The 26,296-nt window shown below is 37.6% G+C and overlaps 2 protein-coding genes across 3 annotated transcripts; both read left to right on the top strand.

Moving 5' to 3' along the window:
* The first annotated feature begins 254 nt into the window (after positions 1–254).
* On the top strand, positions 255–2,913 carry LOC126755928 (mesoderm induction early response protein 1). The gene is made up of 4 exons (XM_050468657.1): positions 255–1,243; positions 1,318–1,802; positions 1,865–2,041; positions 2,110–2,913. Exons 1-4 carry the CDS (start codon positions 355–357, stop codon positions 2,542–2,544), a joined length of 1,986 nt encoding a protein of 661 aa, XP_050324614.1. The 5' UTR covers positions 255–354; the 3' UTR covers positions 2,545–2,913.
* Positions 2,914–7,359: 4,446 nt separating this feature from the next.
* Positions 7,360–26,078, top strand: LOC126755619 (protein wech). 2 transcript variants are annotated; one of them, XM_050468319.1, is made up of 6 exons: positions 7,360–8,214; positions 19,643–19,928; positions 21,673–21,838; positions 21,899–23,593; positions 23,675–23,827; positions 24,798–26,078. In XM_050468319.1, the coding sequence occupies exons 2-6, from the start codon at positions 19,723–19,725 to the stop codon at positions 24,966–24,968; spliced, it is 2,391 nt and encodes a 796-aa protein (XP_050324276.1). In that variant the 5' UTR covers positions 7,360–8,214; positions 19,643–19,722; the 3' UTR covers positions 24,969–26,078. The 2 variants fall into 2 exon arrangements, with proteins under 2 accessions (XP_050324276.1, XP_050324275.1); XM_050468318.1 differs by having other exon boundaries at positions 21,673–23,593.
* Positions 26,079–26,296: the final 218 nt, after the last annotated feature.

Raw genomic sequence — 26,296 nt, 5'->3', positions numbered from 1 at the left:
ACTAAACAAATTAGAAGTTTCCATCACGTACAGCTATTTTTGTCTACAGCACAAAAAAATGCTAAATGTTAAGAAATATTTACTCGAATTTCGGATTTGTCAACCCAAAATTAAAAATATCACGGTAAACTAGTGTAATTTTAAATATCTACCGCCTAGCTCGTTTAACACCCCTGTTTCTAACTCCTTTCCTATTTATTATGCCGCCGCTGTAATAGTTGAGCTCAGCGGCTATATCAATTCAAACGTCGTTGAAATAAAACGCAACTATACTGAAGTTTGGCAAAAGTCGAATGTGTCAAAAGTTTTTCTTGTATATTAATTTATTTAATACAAATTCAGCACCAAAATATAATGTCTCCTCAGCCAGTTGCTGATATAATGCCGAGCAACTCTTTTGAAGCAGTAAAAGAGGAAATGGAGTCTATAGCCATAGATACATCAAGTAATATGGTTGCACCAACGGATTCTGGTGAAATTAGCAACCAAACAGATTGTATGGTCCCGCGCAAACAACGCGAACGCCGCAATAAATCGCCAATTGCCATATCAACTCTTTTAGAGACTTTTGCTGCTCCATTGTCACCGGCGTCCTCCACATCAACCTCACAAGGTAACTGCAGTGCAGATGCCACATTTGAACCATCAATTGATATGATGGTCAACGATTTTGACGATGAACAGACCTTGAACGAGGAAGAAGCCTTAGCCGCAATGGAACAGCAAGACCCTAACGATGAAATTGCTACATTGCAAGAGGAAAGTGAAATGCCTTTAGAAGAATTGTTGGCAAAATATCAAGTAACACCACCAGCTCCTGTACACGTTGGAGCATATAGAAAAAAGAATAAACGTTCGGCTGGTGGTGGTAAGAACTCTAAACATCGCAAAGTTGCAAGTGAATCAGCTGTAATTTCTGAAGATCCTACAGAACCTACTTTAGAAACTGTTGAAGTTAATGAACCGAATACTAAAGAAAGAGCGACAAGTGACATCATTTTGATTGAAGAGAGTGGTGATGAAGAAAACATTGCCAAAAAGATAGTTCCAGAATTGTGCGAGGATAATGAAGAATGTATAGAAGAAGATGAATTTGATTGTAAACAAGATGAAACTGTAGAAAGTGTGGAATTAACAAATGGACTTGCAGATAAAAATAAATACCGTCGTACACATCTTATGGACCTTTATCCAGAGGAGTCTTTCACTGAAGTATTAAATTCAGGAGTTGGAACCGAAAAAGGTTTGTAACTCGCAACTATATATATATATATATATATATATATGTATATATTTTTAATTCATTTTGAATTTTAGACGCACAAATCGACCTACTTTATGATGATGATAATGAGGAAGATGTAAATGATGCCGAAGAGGAGGAAGAAGATGAATTTGACAGCGACTATGTAAAGAAGACCATTATGGTAGGACCATCATACCAAGCAACTATACCAGATGGTTTATCACAATATGGCGATGTGTTACCCTATGAAAATGAAGATAAACTGATCTGGGAACCCAGTCAGGTTAGTGAGAGACAAGTTGAGGAATACTTGCTTAAGGCACGGGATATCAAACCAAGTTTGTTAGATAATGGCGACGAGGAAGGTGAAGAGCCTAGAAGAACTACTAATACAGAGGAACAGACCCTAGATACAACAAATGTTGCATCAAATGGCGTCGATGTCGAAAATAAAGAGTCGTCTCTTATTAATAAAGCAGATGACATGCTAAGCACCGTTACTTCATTATCAAGTGAAAGCGCTGATGCAACTGCTGTGATTAAGGATAATGAGCAGGTACGTGTGTTAAACATTTTTATATAAAAATAATTTAAAATAATAGAAATTCTATGCGACAGGCACTTCATTTACTCGTCCAATGCGGTTATGACTTTAAAGAGGCCTTACGACGTAAACGTCTAAATGCCCTCCCACTGACTGGTTCGATGAGCCTGTGGTCAGAAGAAGAGTGTCATAAATTCGAGGAGGGTATACAAAAGTTTGGCAAAGATTTTTTCAAAATACGCCAAAATCAGGCAAGTATAATCTCTAATGAGATTCAAGGATTGGAGCATTAATTTATAGCATTCGTCGCTATTTAAAGGTGCGTACGCGTACAATGCGTGAGCTGGTGCAGTTCTATTATATCTGGAAGAAAAGTGATCGTCGTGATCACAATTTTGCTAACTCTGACACAGTAGATCACATGGACATTTATTTGAACGAGGGTGGCGATTTCAGTCCAACAGCGGGAATTAACGGTAACTCCACAACGGGGCATTCTTCCAACGCTAATGGTGCTGCAACGCTAGGTGCGAGAAAAAATAACGCTTGCGTTCAAAAAAATCCAATTTCCATAATGATGGTAGGCAACACCACCACTAATAGCGGTACGCCGATAGCAACAACAGCACAAATAAATGGCAATACTAGTAAAGTAGCAAGCAATCGGAAACGCAATGTTGTAGGAAACACCAATAGTAACTTTGAGAATCCAATAAATCAAAATATACCAGCACCGGTTGCACAAACGAAATGATGACGAATCATTGGATAGTCTCCTAGTGCAGCGGAAAGCAGAAAGCAAATCAAACTGCGACGTGTTAAAGCCGGGCCCTACTGGTACTGGCGTATTACACGCAACACTTTGCTTAGGTTGCTAATGTTAAGAAAGTAAATAGTATTAAATAACTAACATTTCTTTATATATTCCGACATATATACATACATATATACTATATATATAACATAAAATACATAAATAATAATTTAATTTATTTTTTTTTATTGTCAATTAAATTAAAAACTATTACTACTCTATTTTTAATTATATAAGTTAGTTAAGTTTGCAGACTTTAGCATAAATGTTGAATCCTTTACTGTATGATCTGTATGAATTCATATAGTATGCGTTTTTTATACACAATATAATCTCATATGTATAAAATAATAAATCTTCAAGAAGTTATTTCCATTAAAAGTGTAAGTTTTCAGAAATTTCATTTGATACCCATATTAGACACACCTTTCTGCACATCGTACCTTACAGGATACCACACCAATATTAATTACCAAGGCCATATCTAAGCTAATCTATTCACGGTGGAGCCATCAACACCTTTACCGACTCCCTTTCAGTGAGTGGCGTACTTGGAGTCAAACCGAGAGTGACCCTTGCGCAACTTCGAAGCTGTATAGCTGTTGCGTATACTGTAGTAGGTTAAACTCCTACTTATCCAGAATAGACCCTGACATATCCAATATATGTCCCCCTACACCTTTGGGCCGAACCCATTGAAACAGCATGTTTCTAGGGCCTACCGTTGGATGACGTCGAAGACGACCTAACTGATCCTTACAATCCTAACGGGGATTAGATGTAGGTATCCTTTAAAACAAAAACAACAACCAAGGCCACCTCCGTTCCCGCTACAGTCGGGTCCGGTTTCTGTATATAAGACCAATATAATATCAAATAGATCGCCTTTACGGAACTGGTCGGTCTCAGTCAGACTTGAACATGCTTGGATTTTCGTCTGGCTCGTGGATCGTGCAAAGGATGGTCATTGGCTGAAGAAAATCCGGGAGAGTTCTGGTAACGCAGAACAGACTGTCATGGGAACTGAAACATTATTATTACGATTGCAACAATATTGTGTTTTGAGAGAATGTATACATAGTTTTTAAATCGGTAGGTCCGCTTCACAAAATACGCCGCATTCGGCCGTGTTATCACTCGCAACCCAACAATTAGTAAGTGTAGGTTGATTTTCATGATCGTTGTTGTTAGGGTGGATAAACGTGATCTAGACAAATTCGCCAATATAATCGCTGTTGGATGCAACCCCGATGTGTTGGTTAATGATCTAATCCTTCAGTTTCTCTTATTCTTCTTCGTCTCTTCCCTTGCAGACCACTGAAATAGATCATCAAATCACTAGTGATCACAACTTATAAGATCAATTAAAAACATCTAGTAGTATCTGCTAGCACTGTCTCTCTTATGACCGTCTCGGGGCTATTTAGCCGATAGAACTTAATATAATTTTAAATAAAGTTGCGGCCATCTTATGAGACCAACTATCTATAAGTTAGGACTACCCACGCAAAGACTCACAGAAAGTAGAATTGTTATTTGGAGAACACCTGAGAGACAAACCGTCACTTTCATAGGATGAACAACACTATAAATTCATTAGATCTTAAGTTAGATCGACTTCTCGTTTACTGCTAACCCTAATAACACTTTACAGACATTTTGCGATTGTATTTCTTGCCAATTTTGGATCGCAAAAAACTGAAAACAATAGTAAACACGTTGCATTTTTTATGTTGTAGTCAAGGGGTGTGGGGGTCAAATTACCACCATTTACTAAACATACAAAAATAGCTGTACGTAATTGAAAATTTTGAACTCAAACTCGTCATCAGAACGCCTCAAATACCCCACAAATCTCTTAGAACATAACATATCTTCATCTTTAATGGCACATACACCGCTTTCGCGGTTATAGCCGAGTTTACAACAGCGCGCCACTCGTTCTTCCTTTTCGTTGGATTTCGAGACTTGCATTGTTGTTGGTGTTAATGCTGCTTTCAAGATAGACGAAATTATCTACGACTTCTATGTTATGACGGTCAACAGTGACGTGGAAGCGTCTGTCACTCTTATAGAAGATTGTACCTTCTCTATTCAGCTCTGCAGCTGGAATTATTTTCTCCGGGAGTAGATAGAAGAAGTCGCACGATAGGGAGTCTCCTTGTCTGAAACCTCGTTTGGTATCAAATGAATATCTGGTCAGTTGTTGATTTTCCAGGCCTAAAGCCACACAGACAAGATCCAAACAGTTTGTTGGCGGTAGGCACAGTACGCTCGATAGAACCTTATATGCGATGTTGAGGAGGTTTATCCCTCGGTAGTTGGCGCAGATTGTGGGGTCTCCCTTTTTATGGATTGGGCATAGCACACTTAAATTCCAATCGTTGGGCATGCTTTCGTGCGACCATATTTTACAAAGAAGCTGATGCATGCTTCTTATCAGTTCTTCAATTCTTCTACTTATCTTGGCCAACTATCAATGCCAATTTTGTAAAGAGCTATATGTTATAATAATTCCATATCAGCGGTTCCAACAAATGTGGAGTTTCTTAGGGAGAAATTTTCAAATGGCTATCTCAAAAGCTGAGCTAAAAACGTAAATACAGACAGATAGGCATGGCTAAATTGACTCAACTCGTTGCGCTGTTGATTTACATATATATATAGTACATACATATATTTTTATTCAGTCTCCGATATTTCCTTCTAGGTGGTTTAGACTACATGGCATACTTAATATACTCTTACCCGGTTCAGGGTATAAAAATATTCTATACCATATATGTATATGGTTTTGAAAATTAAATAACCGCTTTTGTGCCACCTTTTACAAAGCTCCCTATATACATACATATTTATATATGTATATACGGTGCGTGCATGTGTGCGTGCTTTAAGTAATGAGTACTCCTGATTCCTGCCTCTACCATCAAACATCCACTCATTCTGCTCGCAAGTCGGGATATTAATTTTTGGGAATGTATTGTGACCCGACAGCAAGGCAGCACGTGCGATAGGGGTGACTATGTCTACTCTTCGCTCAACGCACTGCAGAAAAGGGAGTGTGCGACTATTGCGAGTACTGCAAGTTTAATACATACATACATAGATTTGCAAATACGTGTGTGACTGTATGTATGTATGTTTGTTTGTCTCGACCGAAGCAGTATGCCTCAAAAGTCAACAATGTAGTAGTTAGTTGTAAGGATTAAGGTTTGTAATTGGTTTGTGTATTTTTATCTTTTCACGTTATTGTGTATATTATTCTAAGTTGTATATGTTAGTATAATGTATTAAAATGTAAATATAATTTACTTGCGTTTACATTTTCATTTTTATTGCTGACTTTCTGATATCTTGTAGTTTTCTCTATCATATACATACATACACATTTAAGTAGATATAGACGTACTTACAGACAGTTGCACACAAATCCAAATACATATCTACACATTATTAAGGCACTCTCTCGTCCTGTTTGTTGCGCATTGGTTTACATTTGTAGCCTACAACAACACCAACAAGCCAAGAAGTCACCACCACCACCACCACCACCACTATGTCGTTTGGTAGCCCCAAAACCTTAAGCAAAAGGGGACCCAGCATTGACCACATACATAGTACATACATATAAATGCATGTACGCATGTGTGTAAGCGCCTGCGTGCGCTCACATAAATGTATGTATGTATATAAATGCAGCGCTATAAAATATATATGCACATATGCAAGCTTGGAAATGTCCATGTGTGCGTGCATGCCGTAAGTTTGGGTGTTTGTGTGCGCCCAACACGCCAGCTGGGCTCTCTCATTGACTTGCTGATAGGAAATTGGGCAACACAACATAAGGGCGCGCTGCCTCAACGGTGAGTTAGTGTCATGTCAGAGCTGTTGTGTGAAAGGTGTATAGTCTTCGTTATTATTGTCCTTAAATCGTGCAACTGAGCGTCTCCGTTGGATTTGATATATCAAAAAGTAATATCTGTATATATATATATATATATACAAATAAATACATATATATATATAGTCAGCGTTTAAAAGCAGCTTTGGCGATTGTACAAAGCTCGTGCAATGGATTTGATCAGACTTAAATAAATTTATGTGAAATAAATAAATAAATAAATAATAAACACTATGCAATAATCTAAGGCCATAATATAATAACTAAAATACATACATACACAAGTGTATGTAAATAAATATGTATAAGAGTTTTTAAGAGTGCTTTCAAAGCCGAAAAATCGAATAAAAGGAGCAGGGGAGTATTACTGATTTTACATAAATTAACAATAAAATAAATTCATATAATTACAACTAACAAAAGGGAACGGCTTCAAAAGCGGTACTTTTACAATATATACATACCTAACTATATATTATATAAATATATATATAAACATTGTATAATGCATTAGCGAAAAAAAAAAACTTAAAATTAAATACAACAATACAGGGGCAGTGCAACAACAAATTAGAAAACAAAAAATCAAATTAAGTAAAATAACAGCAAACTACAAAAAAATAATGCAAAAACAATAAAAAACGCACTTTTAACTTCTGTTACGTTTTCATTGCTGTGGTGCGCCCGAAATTCGAAAAGGAAATCAAAAAAGAACAAGAAAAAAAAAACGAAAAGAACTAACAGCAGGAATCCGAGAAGCAGCGAAGAGTGCTCATAAACACATGAAAAGGCATTAGATTGAAGCATTTCTATGTGCATTTGACAAACGAACATACATACATACAAATATATGTATGCACTCAATCAAACAAATACTTTTCATACATATGTAAATACATACACACATATGTACATATGTATGCATGAAAACATAGAAAGATAATGCGAAGTAAGTTTTCGGCGACGTAGTGGAGATTTGGAAAATTACAAAAATAACAAGAACAACAACAACAGCAAAACACCAGCATAAATCGACTGAACTCTTCCAAAGTACTATATCTATGTAAAATCATAAAAAACAAAAGCAAAAACGACTTGAAAATAAAATTATAAACAAAATAATAATTAAATATATAATTAACGCATACTCGTGGCCCTTGCAAGCAACAAAAACAAAAATAAAATCATAGTGTTAAAAATCCAATTGGGAGTCGGTTAGCCCAGCATTGACTGAATACAACCCTAAAAGTATTCATAAATCAAAAGCAGAAAAACAAAAAAAATTTAATTTAAGAGAAAATAACATAAAAGAGAAACGCAAGCGATTGTGTACAACACAAATTGACGAAAACAAGAAAAAACCAATACATAGAAGATTTGGGGAGCGAAAAGCAAAGCAAAAATCCCAGCACCTTTATATACATATGCAAAGCAAGTAGATTCGTATTCGTATTCGTATTCGTTAGAAGCATAGAAACAGCACGGTGAAGCAGAAGAAGCAGAACAAGACGGCGTAACGCAGCACACAGGCAATAGTCAGAACGTTGTATAAGGGAAACGGAAAAGACCCCATAGATACGTTGGTGTCGGCCTTTCCTTCGCTTACGAAAACACTGACAGCAGTGACGACGACACAGATACAACAACAACAACTGAACACGCATACACATATACAAACGCAAACTTGTATGCCTGTGCCAAGAAACGTAAGTACAAAAATGATAAAAATAACAAGCCATCATAGATAAGTTTGCTATAGACAGCGAGTACGCATGTATGTATGTATGTACTCAGATATAATTACGACTGTGTGTGTATGTGTGCGCATATTGACACAGTAAAGGTAAAAAGGATATATTCGGGACTGCATTCGCTACAACGCATTTAAATCGCCTAAGATCTGAATGATAAAAGTTCAAATACACACATATGTACATACATATGTATGTAAAATGTTGTGTACATACACATGTGTGTATGTATTGAGCGGCGCGGTTAAGCCTGTTGGAAAAACTACTTCTAACTGTACTAGTGGTATAGATTTTGGTTTCCACTGACACATATTGTTATCAACAGAATATGTACATACATTCGTATACATATTCACATATGTATGTATGTATGTAAATTATTTGACGACCATTTTGACTGAGTGTTGAAGGATTTGTCTTTGGTTATGCTTGTCCAAGAATTTAAAAAATTAAATCTTTTATATAAAGTACACTTTAGGATTGGTTTTTTCGGCAAAATCAATTTATTTTATTCAAAATAGTCTCCTTCTGCTTCAATACAGCTTTTTGCACGGTCCAAAAGTATGTCGATCGAGTGTTTTAGCTCGTTGGCCGGTATAGCCGCCAGTATGCCGGTGCAAGCTTTTTGAATGGCCTCTACGTCTGCATAACGCTTTCCTTTCATGGGCAAATGCATTTTTCCGAAAAGGAAGAAGTCGCTCAATGCCATATCAGGTGAATACAGGAAGTGGTTAATGGTTAAAATGTGATTTTTGGTCAAATAATCGGTCACAAGCGTCGATCGATGAGAGCAATTTTTGGTCGTCAGTCAATTTGTGCGGAACTTTCGTAAGCCCAAATGTTCGGTCAAAATGCGATAAATCGATGTTTTGGAGATGTTCAATTCCATTTCCATGAATTTCAATGATGATTTCGGCTGATTTTAATGAATTCACGCACATGTAAATGGCGGCACCAGATTCAAAAAGTCCTGTTTACTTTTTATTTAATCAAAAAGGTTAAAGCAAGGAATTTCAATTCCTCTTTCCTTACTTCTTGAATAAATTGTCACAGTTAGACCGTTTTTTAGGGCTCTTGACTGATCTAACCTATTAAGAGTTGAAGGTTTTGAATTCCTTAATGTTTTGACTAATATCCAATAGACTTTTAACAGTTGGGTTCCGTAACTCTCAAGAGTGGTCAATATGTGATAGAATTTACGCTAATGGGCAATAAAGGAGTTCGCAAATTCAATTTTATGCTAAATGAGAAAGTAAAAAACATTCTCTCACACGCTCTTAAATGTTATATTTTTACCGTAATCGGACACTATGTTAAAATTCAATTATTAAGGGTTTAGTTACTTAGCAGCGCACTCGTCACCCTATTTTTACAAAGCTTTTGTTTCATAACACATTTAATCAGATTTCAAAGAATGTCAAACGACTTTGTTATAAAATGGCAGGCTGTGGTGAAACTGGAGCTGTACTTGGTGAGAAGAAAAATGTAACGATGGCGACGCTGAGTTGATGCAACTTTTGGTTAGCTTCATTTAGGCAGTTCTTAATGATTAGGTCCAGTGTTTTAAGCGTCCCTTACGAAGTATTTACTTAAAAGTAGCTTTGATGTTCAATGGCTCCTTGATGGTAAAAGATTTAGATGAAAATTAATAAATTGACATCACTTTGTTTAAACCTCACTCACATAAGCTCTTTAGCTCGCAGCAATCAGAAATCGGGTAAAGCTTAAGATGGCATTTACGAAAACAATATGTAGAACACCATAGTCCAACATGATATAATTTTTCATAGGACAATGAAAAATCTTTATCGAAATAACTCGCAGCGTATACTAGACAACGATTTTTCAGTCAATTTCGACTTTTTGTTTGAACGGATCTTAACCTTTTTCATCATCTAGTCTAGTCCTGTTGCAAATAATGGCAATTCGAAACAAAAAGTAAAGCTAAGTCATTCTTCATTTATGTTGCGTTAAATAGAGCCGGTGATTCTTCATCAATTTGTTCGATGACTTTCCAGTTGTTTTACTTTTTTAAATATTCATTTTATTTTGTGTTTCAAGGATGACTTCTTGATGATTAAGAAGTTCCCAAAGTATTAATATTGAATAAGGATGATTTTTATTTGATTAAGGATATGCTTGGTATTTTATTTTTGATTTACTAGCCGAACTTCTTCTTCTTCTTAATTGGCGTAGAAACCGCTTAAGCGATTATAGCCGAGTTAACAACAGCGCGCCAGTCGTTTCTTCTTCTCGCTAAAGAATATTCCAAGCGAATTCCTTCTCCACTTGGTCCTTCCAACGGAGTGGAGGTCTTCCTCTTCCTCTGCTTCCCCCGGCGGGTACTGCGTCGAATACTTTCAGAGCTGGAGTGTTTTCGTCCATCCGGACAACATGACCTAGCCAGCGTAGCCGCTGTCTTTTAAATCGCTGAACTACGTCGGTGTCGTCGTACATCTCGTTCACTTTTCTCTCGAAAACTCGCAAAGTCGTTGTTGACATGTCCAAGACTTGCACCATACAGCAGGACGGGAATTTGATGACTTTAGAGTTTGGTTTTTGTTTGTCGAGAGAGGACTTTGCTTCTCAATTGCCTATCAGTCCGAAGTGCACCTGTTGGCAAGAGTTATCCTACGTTGGATTTCTAGGCTGACATTGTTGGTGGTGTTTACGCTGGTTCCAAGATAGACGAAATTATCTACGACTTCAAAGTTATGACTGTCAACAGTGACGTGAGTGCCAAGTCGCGAATGCGACGACTGTTTGTTTGATGACAGGAGATATTTCGTCTTGCCCTCGTTCACTGCCAGACCCATTTTCTGTGCTTCCTTGTCCAGCCTGGAGAAAGCAGAAATAACGGCGCGGGTGTTGAAGGCCGATTATATCAATATCATCGGCATACGCCAGCAGCTGTACACTCTTATAGAAGATGGTACCTTCTCTATTTAGTTCTGCGGCTCGAACTATTTTCTCCAAAAGCAGGTTGAAAAAGTCGCACGATAGGGAATCGCCTTGTCTGAAACCTCGTTTGGTATCGAACGGCTCGGAGAGGTCCTTCCCCATCCTGACGGAGCTTTTGATGTTACTCAACGTCAGTTTACACAGCCGTATTAGTTTTGCGGGGATACCAAATTCAGACATCGCGGCATAAAGGCAGTCCTTTTCGTGCTGTCGAATAGCAGCTTTGAAATCGACGAAGAGGTGGTGTGTGTCGATTCTCCTTTCACGGGTCTTTTCCAAGATTTGGCGCATGGTGAATATCTGGTCGGTTGTTGATTTGCATCTGAAGCCAACTGATAAGGTCCAATCAGTTTGTTGACGGTGGGCTTTAATCTTTCACACAATACGCTCGATAGAACCTTATATGCGATGTTGAGGAGGCTAATCCCACGGTAGTTGGCGCAGATTGTGGGGTCTCCTTTTTTATGGATTGGGCATAAGAAGCACACTTAAATTCCAATCGTTGGGCATGCTTTCGTCCGACCATTTTTACAAAGGAGCTGATGCATTTATCAGTTTTCGCCGCCGTGTTTGAATAGCTCGGCCGGCAATCCGTCGGCCCCTGCCGCTTTGTTGTTCTTCAGGCGGGCAATTGCTATTCGAACTTCTTCTAAGTTTAAAATTTTTGAATTATTTCGTATTAATATACCTTTATCAAAAAATATAGAAACGAAGTAACGAAATGAGGCCATTTTAGACAATACGTGTACTACAACGACAAAATGTTGGCGTTAACTGTTTAACAAAGTTTGGCTTTGGCAAAAAGGCATAAATATGTATTACGCCTAATATTGTTGGTTATTTAAATTTGTTGATCGTTTTTTCTGGTCACAATTTCAATCACAATCAGAATTTTTGGATACTTTTTCATGTAAATAACAGCTACTGGCTTTAAATAAATTAGGTTAGGTAGGGGCCGACGCTAACAGGGATCTCATTTGGACAGATTAGAACGCGCGGCCGTTGCGGTACTTAAAAAACTTCTATATATAGTAAGCCTCTTACAAATTGAGCCTATCATAAATGATGAGTTCATGAGATGTGTCAGCCTCAGTCAGAACATTGGCAACTGGCTTCCGGCAACTTTTTACCCTTACCCCATGAATGCCCATTTGACAATGTCAATTACGTACTTCTCGATGAACTTCGCTAAGGTAAAGTATTTTCGTAGATCTCCTGCGTTCTATTCTAGGCCAAAACGATCTCGCAGTCGTGAAGCGCATACGAGGTCCATTGGTACAGTGCTAGAACGCAAGACACCTATGGAGTTGTGAGCGAGTGGGGGGCAAGAGTTTCCCTTCTGGTTAGCATATGCTATTACTAGTAGGTACAGACACTCCTTGACTAGCTTTGAGCGCACAGTTAGCGAGCCCACCGCGCTTGTCGGCAGTAAATGCTCACCTCCCTGAAAAAAGCTGCTCTTCGTAGTAGTAACTCCCTCCTAGCATCGACACATCCGTGAAAAAGCTCACTGCGCCAGTAATACAATTGAAAGAGAAGAGAATTTCGACATGTCCTTATTCGGTTCCCTTCATATGCCCAGCTTACCAGAGCCGTAGAGCACATTTCGCAGGAATATACGCGGTGCTATGTTTGAAATGGCATTTAGTGGTATTGTTGGTGTAGTCCGTAATGAACCGCAGATGCCAATAGGAGCCAGATGAATACACCATAGAACATTTTTGGCTTGGCTACGGTCCTTAGAGCCAAAAGATCTCCTTTAGTAAGAGTCCTCCATCTTTTGGATGTAGCTCCTTTACAGTAATAAATGCATTTTATACGTATTCTGTATGTTGAACATTCAATTTTGGGCTCCTTAAAAGCTTTCTATCCAGGATAAGCGCATTTCATTCATTTTTCACAAAATGGCTGAAGTGAATGATGTTTTTAGGATCTTTAAGTGGACTTAAGACCAACATTTTTGCCTTCGATTTTCTTAATCCAAAACTGGTTAAACGCTGAAAATACAGGCTTGAAATAAAAAGGGTGCCAGCTCGAATATACTCACCTGCAAGCCCAATGTTTGAATTTATTCTGGCTGAGACTGCGTTCTTTACTTCTTTAAGTTGAAAATTGTAGGAAATTTCCTAAATCCAGCACATATGTAAGTATGTAGTAGGGTTACTATCTGGAGCAGAGAAATCTGTAAGCATACATACATATGTACATATGTATCGGGTGATTTTTTAAGAGCTTGATAACTTTTTTTTAAAAAAAAACGCATAAAATTTGCAAAATCTCATCGGTTCTTTATTTGAAACGTTAGATTGGTTCATGACATTTACTTTTTGAAGATAATTTCATTTAAATGTTGACCGCGGCTGCGTCTTAGGTGGTCCATTCGGAAAGTCCAATTTTGGGCAACTTTTTCGAGCATTTCGGCCGGAATAGCCCGAATTTCTTCGGAAATGTTGTCTTCCAAAGCTGGAATAGTTGCTGGCTTATTTCTGTAGACTTTAGACTTGACGTAGCCCCACAAAAAATAGTCTAAAGGCGTTAAATCGCATGATCTTGGTGGCCAACTTACGGGTCCATTTCTTGAGATGAATTGTTCTCCGAAGTTTTCCCTCAAAATGGCCATAGAATCGCGAGCTGTGTGGCATGTAGCGCCATCTTGTTGAAACCACATGTCAACCAAGTTCAGTTCTTCCATTTTTGGCAACAAAAAGTTTGTTAGCATCGAACGATAGCGATCGCCATTCACCGTAACGTTGCGTCCAACAGCATCTTTGAAAAAATACGGTCCAATGATTCCACCAGCGTACAAACCACACCAAACAGTGCATTTTTCGGGATGCATGGGCAGTTCTTGAACGGCTTCTGGTTGCTCTTCACCCCAAATGCGGCAATTTTGCTTATTTACGTAGCCATTCAAACAGAAATGAGCCTCATCGCTGAACAAAATTTGTCGATAAAAAAGCGGATTTTCTGCCAACTTTTCTAGGGCCCATTCACTGAAAATTCGACGTTGTGGCAGATCGTTCGGCTTCAGTTCTTGCACGAGCTGTATTTTATACGGTTTTACACCAAGATCTTCTGTACGCACTGTACGCATTCGTGTGGTTGGTTTAATGTCCAATAAAGTAAACTGAGTGCGAAACTTGGTCACAATCGCATTAATTGTTTGCTCACTTGGTCGATTATGTAGACCATAAATCGGACGTAAAGCGCGAAACACATTTCGAACCGAACACTGATTTTGGTAATAAAATTCAATGATTTGCAAGCGTTGCTCGTTAGTAAGTCTATTCATGATGAAATGTCAAAGCATACTGAGCATCTTTCTCTTTGACACCATGTCTGAAATCCCACGTGATCTGTCAAATACTAATGCATGAAAATCCTAACCTCAAAAAAATCACCCGATACATACATAGGTACGAAGTTATTAAATTTCGTGCAAGAGTGTAGCCAAGAAATTATTCTACGCAATTCTCAGATACATACAAACATACATACATACACACATATACAAAGGTATAATGTTTTTGCATTCTGCGCACTTTGTGTGTTTTGCCCTTGTCTTAATACAGTTCTTAGCATTTCATTTGGCATATCGTGTCCTTAACTCCATACGGCACTATATCGGTACATTGGTATGTGTGTGTTTGCTTTGTAATGCCATAAAAGTAAATATGTATGCATATAGATTTGGGTGTACATGGCTGGTGAGTTAGGGTACCTTCCAGAAGGACATACAAATCGCAATAGTATTTAATCTTTTTAGGGGTGAGTTTACTTTTAGTTCAAATTTCTATGAATAACAAGGGTGGTTTTCCGTCGACTGTCTGTGCCTTCATGGCCTAGCGTTAAAAACTTCTTCCCCGCTGTTATTGTAGTTGTTCTGCTGTCTGCGGCACTCTTCTCAAGAAAATCACATACATATACATGCATGTGTGTATGTGTATGTTTCTGTGTATGTTTGCATGTAGTTAGGAACGCATATGATTCCTTACGCATTCGTAACACTTCGATTGCAGAAGAACAAAATAATAAAGAAAAGCGAGGCGAGGACCGTACTAGAAAACCCTCTGCCGCTTTACGCCAAACGAAGTACGTGCATTTACGCACTTCCATTTGTATGCAAGTATGTGTGTGCGTGAGTATGTTTGTGCTACATACCTACTTTATGCGGATATGCATGCATTCAGCCGTTAACAGATGACTCGCCTAGAATTTCGTTCGACGGTAATGAGCAGAGGGACATTGATTTGATTTGCGCTGCAGTTCTCTTGTTAATGCCTTCTCAGCATCTCTTTCAAAATCGCACAATAATTCAATTTATTTGATTTATTTATTCATGCACACAAGCATATGGATGTGTGTGTACTCATCAATTTTTGAAAAAAAAAAACGTAATTTTAGTTGAATACGTGCATATTGTATGACTTTGTGCATCTGCATGCACTATCTGTTAGTGGGAAATATCCATAATCTCGTTGCAACTTCTACTCAGGTATGCAGTTACCTAGTTGCGGCATCAAGGCACCATTTTCCAAGATTTTAACAGCATGCTTTAGAAACTTTTATGCTATTGTGAGCTGTCAGCTGTTACAGTGTAGCGAATCGAACATGTTTTGACTGCTAGTCAAATTGATTGGAAGCACTAACGGTGAATTTTTTAAAATAAAAAATATATGCCATTAATAATAGTAAAACTGGTCTAAACTCTGTTAAACAAAGAAGAAAATGGTTACACCCTTTTAATGAGGTGATCACATACTCTCTTTCATCAAATTCACACCGTGAACAACATTCGAAGCTTTGATTATTAAAAACCACACAAGGTTGCTTGGCTAATCTGGATCTTTTTCAAAATCATCTGAAGTTCTTTAAGCTGATTTAAAATCTCTTTGTCGAGAAGGAGACATCACTTGATCTGAAGTTTCTTCTTCTTCATCATTGGCATAGATACCGCGGTTATGGCCGAGTTTACTACTAGTACAACAGCTCTCCAGTCGTTATTTCTTTTCTCTGTTTAGCGCCAATTAAAGATTCCAAGTGCAGCCAGGTGCTTCTTCACCTGGTCTTTCGAACGGAGTGGAGGTCTTTCTCTTCCTTTGTCGGTACGGTACTTAACATGAAATGAAAATACCTAGCTGTAATGAGTTCAATAAATGTAGTCAGCTGGTCCTTTTCACTACGAAATTCTGCTAGGTTGGACTCTGTTAATATTTTGTTAGTATGATGCAAGTCGAAAATTTCATTAGGTATTATTGTAAGGCAGGCAATTGAGAAGCAAAGTCCTCCTCGACGAACAAAGACCAAACTCTATAAGTCACTCATAATTCCGTCCTGCTATATGGTGCAGAGGCCTGGACGATGACAACAACTGATGAGCCGAAGATGTTATGTTTTGCTTTTGGATCCAGCCTTCTTCTTCTTCGAAAAATTTACAAATTTACGTTTATCCAATCATCTTCTTAGATGAGGCCCACTTCCGGCTAATGGCCTTGTTAACAAACAAAATTCTTGCTATAGCGGTGAGTGAAGTCATCGTTGGGTTCAGGAAACGTAAAGGCACACCCAAAACTTGACCGTTTGTTGCGTATTTGGTATGGGGGCATTAACAGGTCTTATTTCTTCCGAAATGGGGCAAAAAACCGTTACCATCAATTGCGTTATAATATAATGTTGAACGATTTTTTCCCCGGAATTTGATGTAATCGACGCGGACGATGTCTATTTCCAACAAGACGGCGCGCGGCCCCAAGTTTCACGTCTAAACATAGACACGTTGCGGTCAAAGTTTGGCAACTCGTTAATTTCGACAATTTTTGAGATACTACTCTGAAATATTTCACACGTCAGCTGCTCATTTGTCGGAGGCATAGATATGTATAATAAACTGTTATATATATATAAACTGCACGATCGGGATCAAACTGTTATATATGTACATTGTGACAAAAAACCCGAACTCCCAGATACCATGCTCGGAAATTGTAAATAAAACGCAAAATATTTAATTATTCATCAATATTTATTTTGTCGCCTTTAAAGTAAACCCCACCAGATGTAATACACTAATGACAACGATTTTTCAGGCCTCGAAACACTTTTTATAAGCACTTTTTGGGATGGCCTTCAGCTCCTTCAGCGAATTTATCTCTTCGATCGACTGAAAACGGGTTCCACGGAGCGGCAATTTCAGTTTGGGCAACAAGAAAAAATTATATGGAGCCACATCTGATGAATACGGTGGTTGATCGAAGGTATTCATTGCGTTTTTGGCTTTAATCACAATCGATCACAATCGTGGTTGGATGCGATGGTACATTATCATTGTGTAAAATCCATGAATTGTTCTTCCACAAATTCGGCCGTTTTTGACGGATGTTCTAACACAAACACCTCAATACAGCAAAATAGAACTCCCTACTGACCGTCCGTCCCTCCGGAATAAATTCATGATGCCCCAAACCACGAATATCGAAAAAAACGATGAGCATCACCTTGATTTGAGCGGCCTTGGCGTGGTTTTTTGTTGGTTTCGGCTTGTTTTTTCCCTAGATTCCGATGATTGTTGACTTGTTTGCATGTCAAACTCATAAACCCTTGCCTCATCGGCAGTTATAGTGCTATACATGAATGTAAGATCGGAATTCGCAAGGTAAAGCATGTCCAAAGAGAACTGTTTTCGGTACTTTTTTTGAAAAAAATTCGGTTTAACGAGTTGAGCAAGAACGCGTTTTATACACAAAATATTCATCAAAATCATTCGAACGGACTCACGAGAGATGTCGAGCTCTCCTGCCATCTCTCTAACACTTGTCTGACAATTTTCAAGCACCATATCTTTCACTTTTTTTAATATTTTTATTAGATGTATAGGTCAAAGGTGGTCCAGAACGAAGCATGTCTTCAATGATCTCTCGACTGCCTTGAAGGCTTTGTACCACTCGTAGGCTTGTGTTTTGTGATTAAACTGAATCACGTAAGACTTTTCCAACATTCGCAACGATGCCGCATACGAAATTTTGTTGAGACAAATTCTTTGCTTGATACCTTTTATTCATTGTAAAAATCGCAACTCACTACTGAGATGTACCGACTTAGGCAGCTACTGTAAAAAAACTGGTTGACAGATCGCGCTCATATTTGGCATTGTAATTAAGGACAGTCCTACCGCCTTGCTAAAATATTTTTTTGAAGTATCATAATACATTATGTATTATTAATATATTATAATCATAGCGTTTTTCTTATTTTGTGATTATTTAACATTAATTGTAAATATGCCTACATATATGTACATTAGAGTGGGTCGATTTTTTATTATAAAATCGAGTATGCAGGAAATGTTTTATTTTGCCGAATTTACCGAGGAGACTATGGGTCTAAAACCGGTTTCGAGCTAGCGATTTGAAGGCAAAGTTTAATAATCTGAATATGGGAGATTTTTGATATATGTAGTTGCGCCGTTTTCGACTGCATCAATTTCTTGGGTTATTCAAAAATTGTTGAAATGACAACTTTGTTAAAAAATATGTATTTTATTATACTAAATTATATTAATGCTTATGCAGTTAGATTTGCATTTTTGCAAAGGTATTCATTCCTTTATAAGTACATATGTATATACATACGTTAATGTAATATACCTATTTCGGCCTAAATTTGGTCTATATACAAATGTATACATATGTACTTGTATGTGCACTTAGTCTAGATCGACATTGTCGGTCCTACACACCTACACACACAAACAGTTATTGCAAGGTAACAGGGATAAGCCGAGCAGGCGATAATCCTACCTTTACTTGTATTTGATGAATTTCTGGCAGCTGAAAACGAATGTCTTTCTTCTCAAATCTATGCACTCAAAGAGCGGAACTGATACTTTGCCATTTAATAGCTTCCCGAAAATAGTAAAAACAAAACACATGTTGCTAGAATTGTTGCAGCCGCACATACACACATACCCACATGCAACATTGCAACCATACATAGGCACCTACGACCCACACATACATACGCACACAAATGCGCTTACCGACATTGAAACAATAGCAAGCCAAGCAAAGATTATTTGTGACCTGTGCTGTCTTCCTGCTGCAAGATACCTGCGTCTGACGCCCTTTAACAGCGCGGCCGAGTCAGCACGTTGCACAGTGTTGTTCGCGCCACCGTCAGAAAGACATCGATTTAGTCGAGTTTAAACATTTTGTTTTAAAAAATAAAATTTTTGTTTTTAAAACACTTCGGTTTTGTTTCAAAAACATTACAATTTTATTTACAACAACTACAAAAAATCAACCATAAAATAAACTCAAAGTTTATTTAAAACCAAAAAAGACCTAAAAACATTTCTAAATATTTTACAGTGTTTGTGAAGAAGCGTGAATTAGTGTATTTTTGTATTTTGAATTTTCAAATTCAGTGTGCGAAGTTAATTGTTGGAGTGGTGGACGTGTGTTCGATTGATCGCGAAAGTTTACTCGCCGCTTTAAGTACAATTTTATGATGGAACTCATATCGGGAAGCTCCCCCAGCGTACAACAACAAATGGCAGCCGGCAATAACCCACCGAACGGTAGCAATGGCCAAATGCCAAATGGCCATGCAGAGCGTTTGCTAGCCGACTTTTTCGATGCCTTTCCATCATGGGATATGACCGCCGCTCGTGCTGCCGCTCCGCAATCGATGCAGCATTTAAGTAATGAATTGTAAGTACACATAAGTTAATTCTATCATTTATATGCAATTATGACGATTTTGTGTTGGAAAAGTAGTAGGAAACGTCTTTTGATATTTTATGCCCTTAAGGAACACATTTTATGGGGTTCGGTGGAATTATATTCCCCAAAGAATGTAAGGTAGTCTGTCTGTATATCCATTTGTTCACTTCTAAGTCAAAACGAAGGTATTTGAGTTTCTTCACATACTAGTCAAAAGTTAGACCACAGTCGAGAAAGAGAGAGAGTCGAGATTTAATCGAAGGCACAAAAAAAATTACAGTTTATTCCAACGAATTTTGGTAATATGGCACAGAAACTCAATTTTTCGAAGAAAATTAGTAAACATTCAGTACATTCCATTGTTCAGTATTAATAACTAACAATCTACAATCGAGTCCTCCGAACGTTGAAGGATCGGTTTAAGTGCTGATGCTTGTCATAGAGACCTTTCGTTGAACAAAAGCACTCATATGTTTACCGTTATTAGATTGAATTGAACCTACAATAAAATACTGTTGTAAAGAGATGCGAGTAATATTATCTAACTTTATCCATTTTTACTTTGTATCATAAGATGGTCAAAAGCAATGTTCTCACTGCGTTCGATTGATATAGCTTTGTGTAGTTTGAGAGATGGGTCACGCGGCCACAGATTCCCCTACTCGGATTTTACTATATGCTCTAAATTTAATTGTAATTGATTTTTAACTTAGAAAAATCACTAGATTTTTTCCATTAACGATTTTTGTGGGCTTGGCAATACCGATCTTATTAGGGTATCAAGGCACAGTTTTACTAAGATACCTAAATTTGTACTCGTAGCACCGAAAATAAAACATTGGAGACCCTACAAAATGTATATATAAATGATCAACGTGGCGATTTTCGCATCTGTCTGTATATACGCGAATTAGTATCTTAGTTTTTGAGATATTGATCCGAAATTTTGCATGTGCCATTTTCTCCCTAAGATGCTGCTCATTTGTTGGAACCGCCGATAGCGAACAACTATAGAATATAGTTGCCTTACAAACTGATCGATCCGAATAAAGTCCTTGTATTGAAAACTTTTTTACTTGACCAACTAACTTAACGAAAATTGGCTCAGGTTATTATCGAGACAACACGACGCTGTAAGCTTTTTTGTTCAGAGCGGACGACTATAGCATATAGTTGTCAAATAAACTGATCGATCATAATCACCCTACAGATATTTGTATAACCTTTCCTTCTTTAAAAATGCATCTGTGAGCTGCGATGCAACCGAAGTTAACGTTTTTTTCTTATTTTTCTTGAATTATTATCTGCAAAGGACAACCGTTTATGGTTTCGTCTTGCTTTTATAATCAATTTGATATACATAGTTTTAAGTATTACACAATTTATATACTCCATGCAACATATACCGAGAGTAATAGGAAAGAATCCAAAATAATAGTTTTCAAGGTAAAAACATCTGAACATAACATAAATGAGCCAGATCATGCTTTAGTTTTCTGAACAGGTTTTCACAGGAAAATAATAATGTCACTGATCGTGGGTTGGGTCTAAATTAAGATTAGGTTAGATTACGTTTGAGCATAAATCTGATGAGCTGACGCCAATAAGAAAAATTAAAAGTGGTTTACTACTTTTAAAACAAGAAATTCCACAATGGAAATAGTATATTTATAAATCGTCCACGATTTATTTCAGTCGCTAACTTTGATTGTGTTCATTGTTCTCATTTTAGTTCGCCTCCAATCACCGACTACACCTTTAATAACTACTTTGGTGGTGTAGAACGGCCATCAAGTGATTTGGGTAACATTGGGATGCCCAGACCGCCTATAACTCGGCCCAGAAAATTCCCATCTGAGTCGTCTAGCAATTCGAGCATGAATTGCGGTTGGTGCGAAGTAAGTGCTTCCATACGTTGTATTGATTGTAATGAGTTTATGTGCAATAATTGTCTGCAGGAACATCGCAAGAGTCCTGTATTCGCGAATCATGCAATCGTGGCGTTGCCCACACCGATCGGCACAGCCTCCTCACCCACCAGTGGAGTCTCTAGTGCCACATTAACCGCTGCAGCACCAGTAGCGCCACCGGTAGCACCGCCACCATCGCCCAGCTACGTTTGCGATCAACACAATGAGATGTTGCGTTACGTTTGCGATTCGTGCAAAAAGTTAGTCTGTCAATGTTGTACTTTGCACGAACACAAAGAGCACAATTACGCTTCCATAGCTAGTTTCGTCGATGAAGCTAACGACAAGATACAATCGGCCATTGAAAGTAGCCGTACGGGCACCAAGTGCATTAAGAGTAGTATTGATAAGGCATTGACATTTATACGAATGATTGAGCGCAATTGCATCGAACTGAGTGACACTATACGTAAAGCCTTTCGACAATTCATAATTGCCATCGAGGATCGCGAACGTTTCCTCTTGGATTTTGTTGATAAATTGCGTCAACGTCGCCTGGCCACGCTGCACGATCAAATGGCCGGCTTGAAATCGGCACTTTCCGGACTTGCTGAAACTTCCGATATGTTGCAAAAAATTATCGAGAATAGCGGACGCATGGATCACATTGAGATTGCGATGAAGATCGCAAACGGCGAGCGGCAACTCGAACAATTCGCTGCCATATATAAGGATCTTCAGCCAAAACAGGAGATGTTCGGTTTCATTTCGCCGGACTATAATATATTGCAAGATATACGCAATCAAGGAGGAGTTGTGTTGGTGGACGAACAAAATATGCCAATAGTGAACGGTGGTGGCGTACTCGCCGCTGTAGGTGCCGAAATGGGTGCCGTTATGCCGATAACCAATAATCCTAATATGCCAGTGGCCAACGTTGCGATGCCACCGAATATGCGTCGCCCGTTCATCCGTGAGAATAGTTTCCATAGCATTCCATCACCATTGTTACCACCAGTACGTGGTGGCAGCGCATGTGGTTTTCAGAGTACCGGTCTCGAATGGGAGCTCAGCGTTTTGCGCACTTCGCCAAATCTGCATTTTGGTGCACCGCGCAGCACACAGGCCATACCCGGTTCGCTTGAGCACGTAAAGGCACGTAATTCCAATACACTCTCGCTGTCTTTTGCCACCGAGGGTCATGACGATGGGCAGGTTAGTCGCCCGTGGGGCCTGTGCGTCGATAAGATGGGTCATGTTTTGATCTCAGATAGACGTAATAATCGCGTGCAAGTTTTCAATCCGGATGGCAATTTGAAGTTCAAATTCGGTCGCAAAGGTGTTGGCAATGGCGAATTTGACTTGCCGGCTGGCATTTGTGTCGACATAGATAATCGTATTATTGTTGTCGACAAGGATAATCATCGTGTACAGATTTTCAATGCGGCTGGCATGTATTTGTTGAAATTCGGTAGCTATGGCAAAGAGTATGGACAGTTCCAATATCCGTGGGATGTGGCTGTAAATTCGCGTCGTCAAATTGTTGTCACCGATTCGCGTAATCATCGTATACAACAATTCGACTCGGAGGGCCGTTTCATACGACAAATCGTATTCGATAATCACGGTCAGAATAAAGGCATTGCTTCACCGCGCGGTGTATGTTATACACCAACTGGCAATATTATAGTATCGGACTTTGACAATCACTGTCTATACCTGATCGATCCAGATATTAATGAGGTATGTATGTTTGGCACATTGTGTATATATGTTTGCGTTTATATATTTACAATGTAACTTAAGTATGTGTCTTCGTTTCAGATTATATCTGCTAAAGGCCATGAGGGTACTGGCATTCAAGAATTTAATCGCCCTTCTGGTATTTGCTGTGATGACGACGGACGCATTATCGTTGCCGATTCAAAGAATCAACGTATAATCGTCTATAGTCCTAGCTTGGAGTATCTCTGGAGTGTAAGTTGTTGACAAAATTTCTTAATTAATCCTTAATTAGATTTACGGTAATTCCTGCTTTTTGCTCAACCTGGAAACTTCTCTTAATTCGACAAATTTTGAATGTATTAGCATTTAAGGGTTTACATGGGTTTCCTCGGGTAATAACCAGCCTTTTTTTCAAAAATTTTTTTCTGATACAAAAAAAAATGAAATATTTTATTAGAATTTTTTAACCTTACAAACATACACTATTAACAAAGAAAATCTGAAGTTTTTGGAAAAAAAATATTTTAAACTTGGCCATTACGACGCCATTTCCGGTGAGCCCTCGGAAAAAATATGCACTCGCTTTGGAAGGGTAACTCCTTACAGGATCATCTAACTTGAAAAAAAACGTTTTTTTGTTAAAACCTTAACATAGAACTTGGATGAAGGAGAAATAAACTGAAAATTGAATTTTTGGCAGACATTTTTACAAAAAAATTAAAATCGTTATAATCGAAAAAAAAACATTTGTTCAAATCTTTAAGAATTGTATCTCAAAGACCTGTGCAAAATTTTATGAAGAACGGTTGCAGAGTTCTCGAGAAATCTTGCCAACCGACGTCAAAAACACAATTTTGAGAAAAACGCGTTTATGTAAAGCTGGCGCACTTCGCTTAGCTAGCCTCGAGCGCACAAGTTCTCAAGTATCTCCGAAACTATTACTCGGAAAATTTAGGACAATATTCTAGAGGTATTGTAGAACTAGACTGTAAAAAAATTGTTTCTTTTTTGAAACCCGTAACCCATGTAACCCTTTAAAGTGAGTTGCTCGTATGGAAAATGTATATATGTATTTTCCGAAGATATCTATTGCATCGCTACAATATTCGAACATATTGTTCAGATTGACCACTATAGCATATAGCGGCACACTGACTGAAAATATCTTTTTTCTGTTTTGATTTAAAATATTAAAATTTTCCTTTAATTTCTTTCTCCACAGATTGAGATACGTCCATCGGTTAACCCATTGATGCCACAAACTCTCGACGAGAAGGATCGCACATGTGATGTTGCACTAATGCCCGATGGCCGCATTGTTTTCCTAATCGAACTATCGCCGGATTCCAAAGAAGGCACAAATCCTTATAAAAGATTTGTACACGTTTTTTAATTATAGTTGAAAACCGCAAATTTTATTTCAACAATTGTATGCAATGCATATCGATTAACAATTGTCTGTAAGTTCATATGAAATTTGAATTATTTTATTTTGTTTTATACACTCTGTTTTTTGTTTTGTTTTTTAATACTGTAATTAACTGTAATCAAGTGCATATGTTTGTGTGGTACTTTGGTTATACCTTTTTAAAGAAGACTGACTGCCAAAGCGACTAAGACATGAAATTATAAGCACGCCACTAATACCAATCTCGACAGTGTTTTATGTGAAAATTCACTTGATTGTGTTCATTAGAATTTAAAAGTTACAAAAATTAGAAAAAATATTTAGTCTGTAAGTGCGCATAAAATATATTATATATTGAAAATTTATACTATTAAATATTACTATTGAAAGAGTATAAATTATATATACAAGATTTAACAAATTGTATTCATATAAACATACATATAACATACATATATGGTATATGATACATATATACATATATATATTACTAAAGTTTAGCAAATTTGCATGTTGATAAATAAGACATACATATGTATGTAAATTTATACGCGTATGTTTGACAAAAAACGCAATTCTATATTATATACGAGTATAATTACATACATACATATATGTATATGTATGGTATACATACTTACAATATGGTTAATGAGATTTCAAACTTGTGCCAGCATACATACAACCATATGTACATCTTGAAAAGTTCACTATGCAAAGTACGCAAAAATATTTACGAATATATAAAAATTACAAAAAAAACACAACATCTTGAGTAACAAGCCAAAACTTATTGTTCCTCGATCGATCCAAAAAAAAAAGTGAAACAATTAAAAAAAAATTGATGTGAAGCAAAGCGAAAATTTTGAAATTATTACTATAGTATTAATGATAAAAAGAAAATCTTTAGCGAAAATATAGTTGTAATGCATATTATATAACATCTAACAGATACATACATACATACAAGCAAATAGTTGTAAGTTAGCGAATTTCAAGCATAAATTAACGATTAACTGTACCTATTGGTTAGTAGGCCAATAAAAGTGAGAACGCGAGCGTAATGGGAACGAAAGAAAGTAAAAAATACAAAAACCCAATTTAAAAACAGTGACATTTACATAATTTGTAATTGGCTGCGGCTGCTGTTCACACCACCAAAAGTCCTTCCAAAAAAGTAAAAAGAAACAAAACCAGCATTAAATGCAGTTAAATTCCATTTACTCACACCTCGAATGCAAATTCACCACTTGTCAGACGGGTGTGCGCCGTGCGAAAATTGTTTTACAAATAATTGACACTCTAAAAGCAAA

The sequence above is a fragment of the Bactrocera neohumeralis genome, chromosome 4 (assembly GCF_024586455.1).
Source record: "Bactrocera neohumeralis isolate Rockhampton chromosome 4, APGP_CSIRO_Bneo_wtdbg2-racon-allhic-juicebox.fasta_v2, whole genome shotgun sequence".
NCBI lineage: Eukaryota > Metazoa > Arthropoda > Insecta > Diptera > Tephritidae > Bactrocera > Bactrocera neohumeralis.
This window is presented reverse-complemented; position numbering and strand designations above follow the sequence as displayed.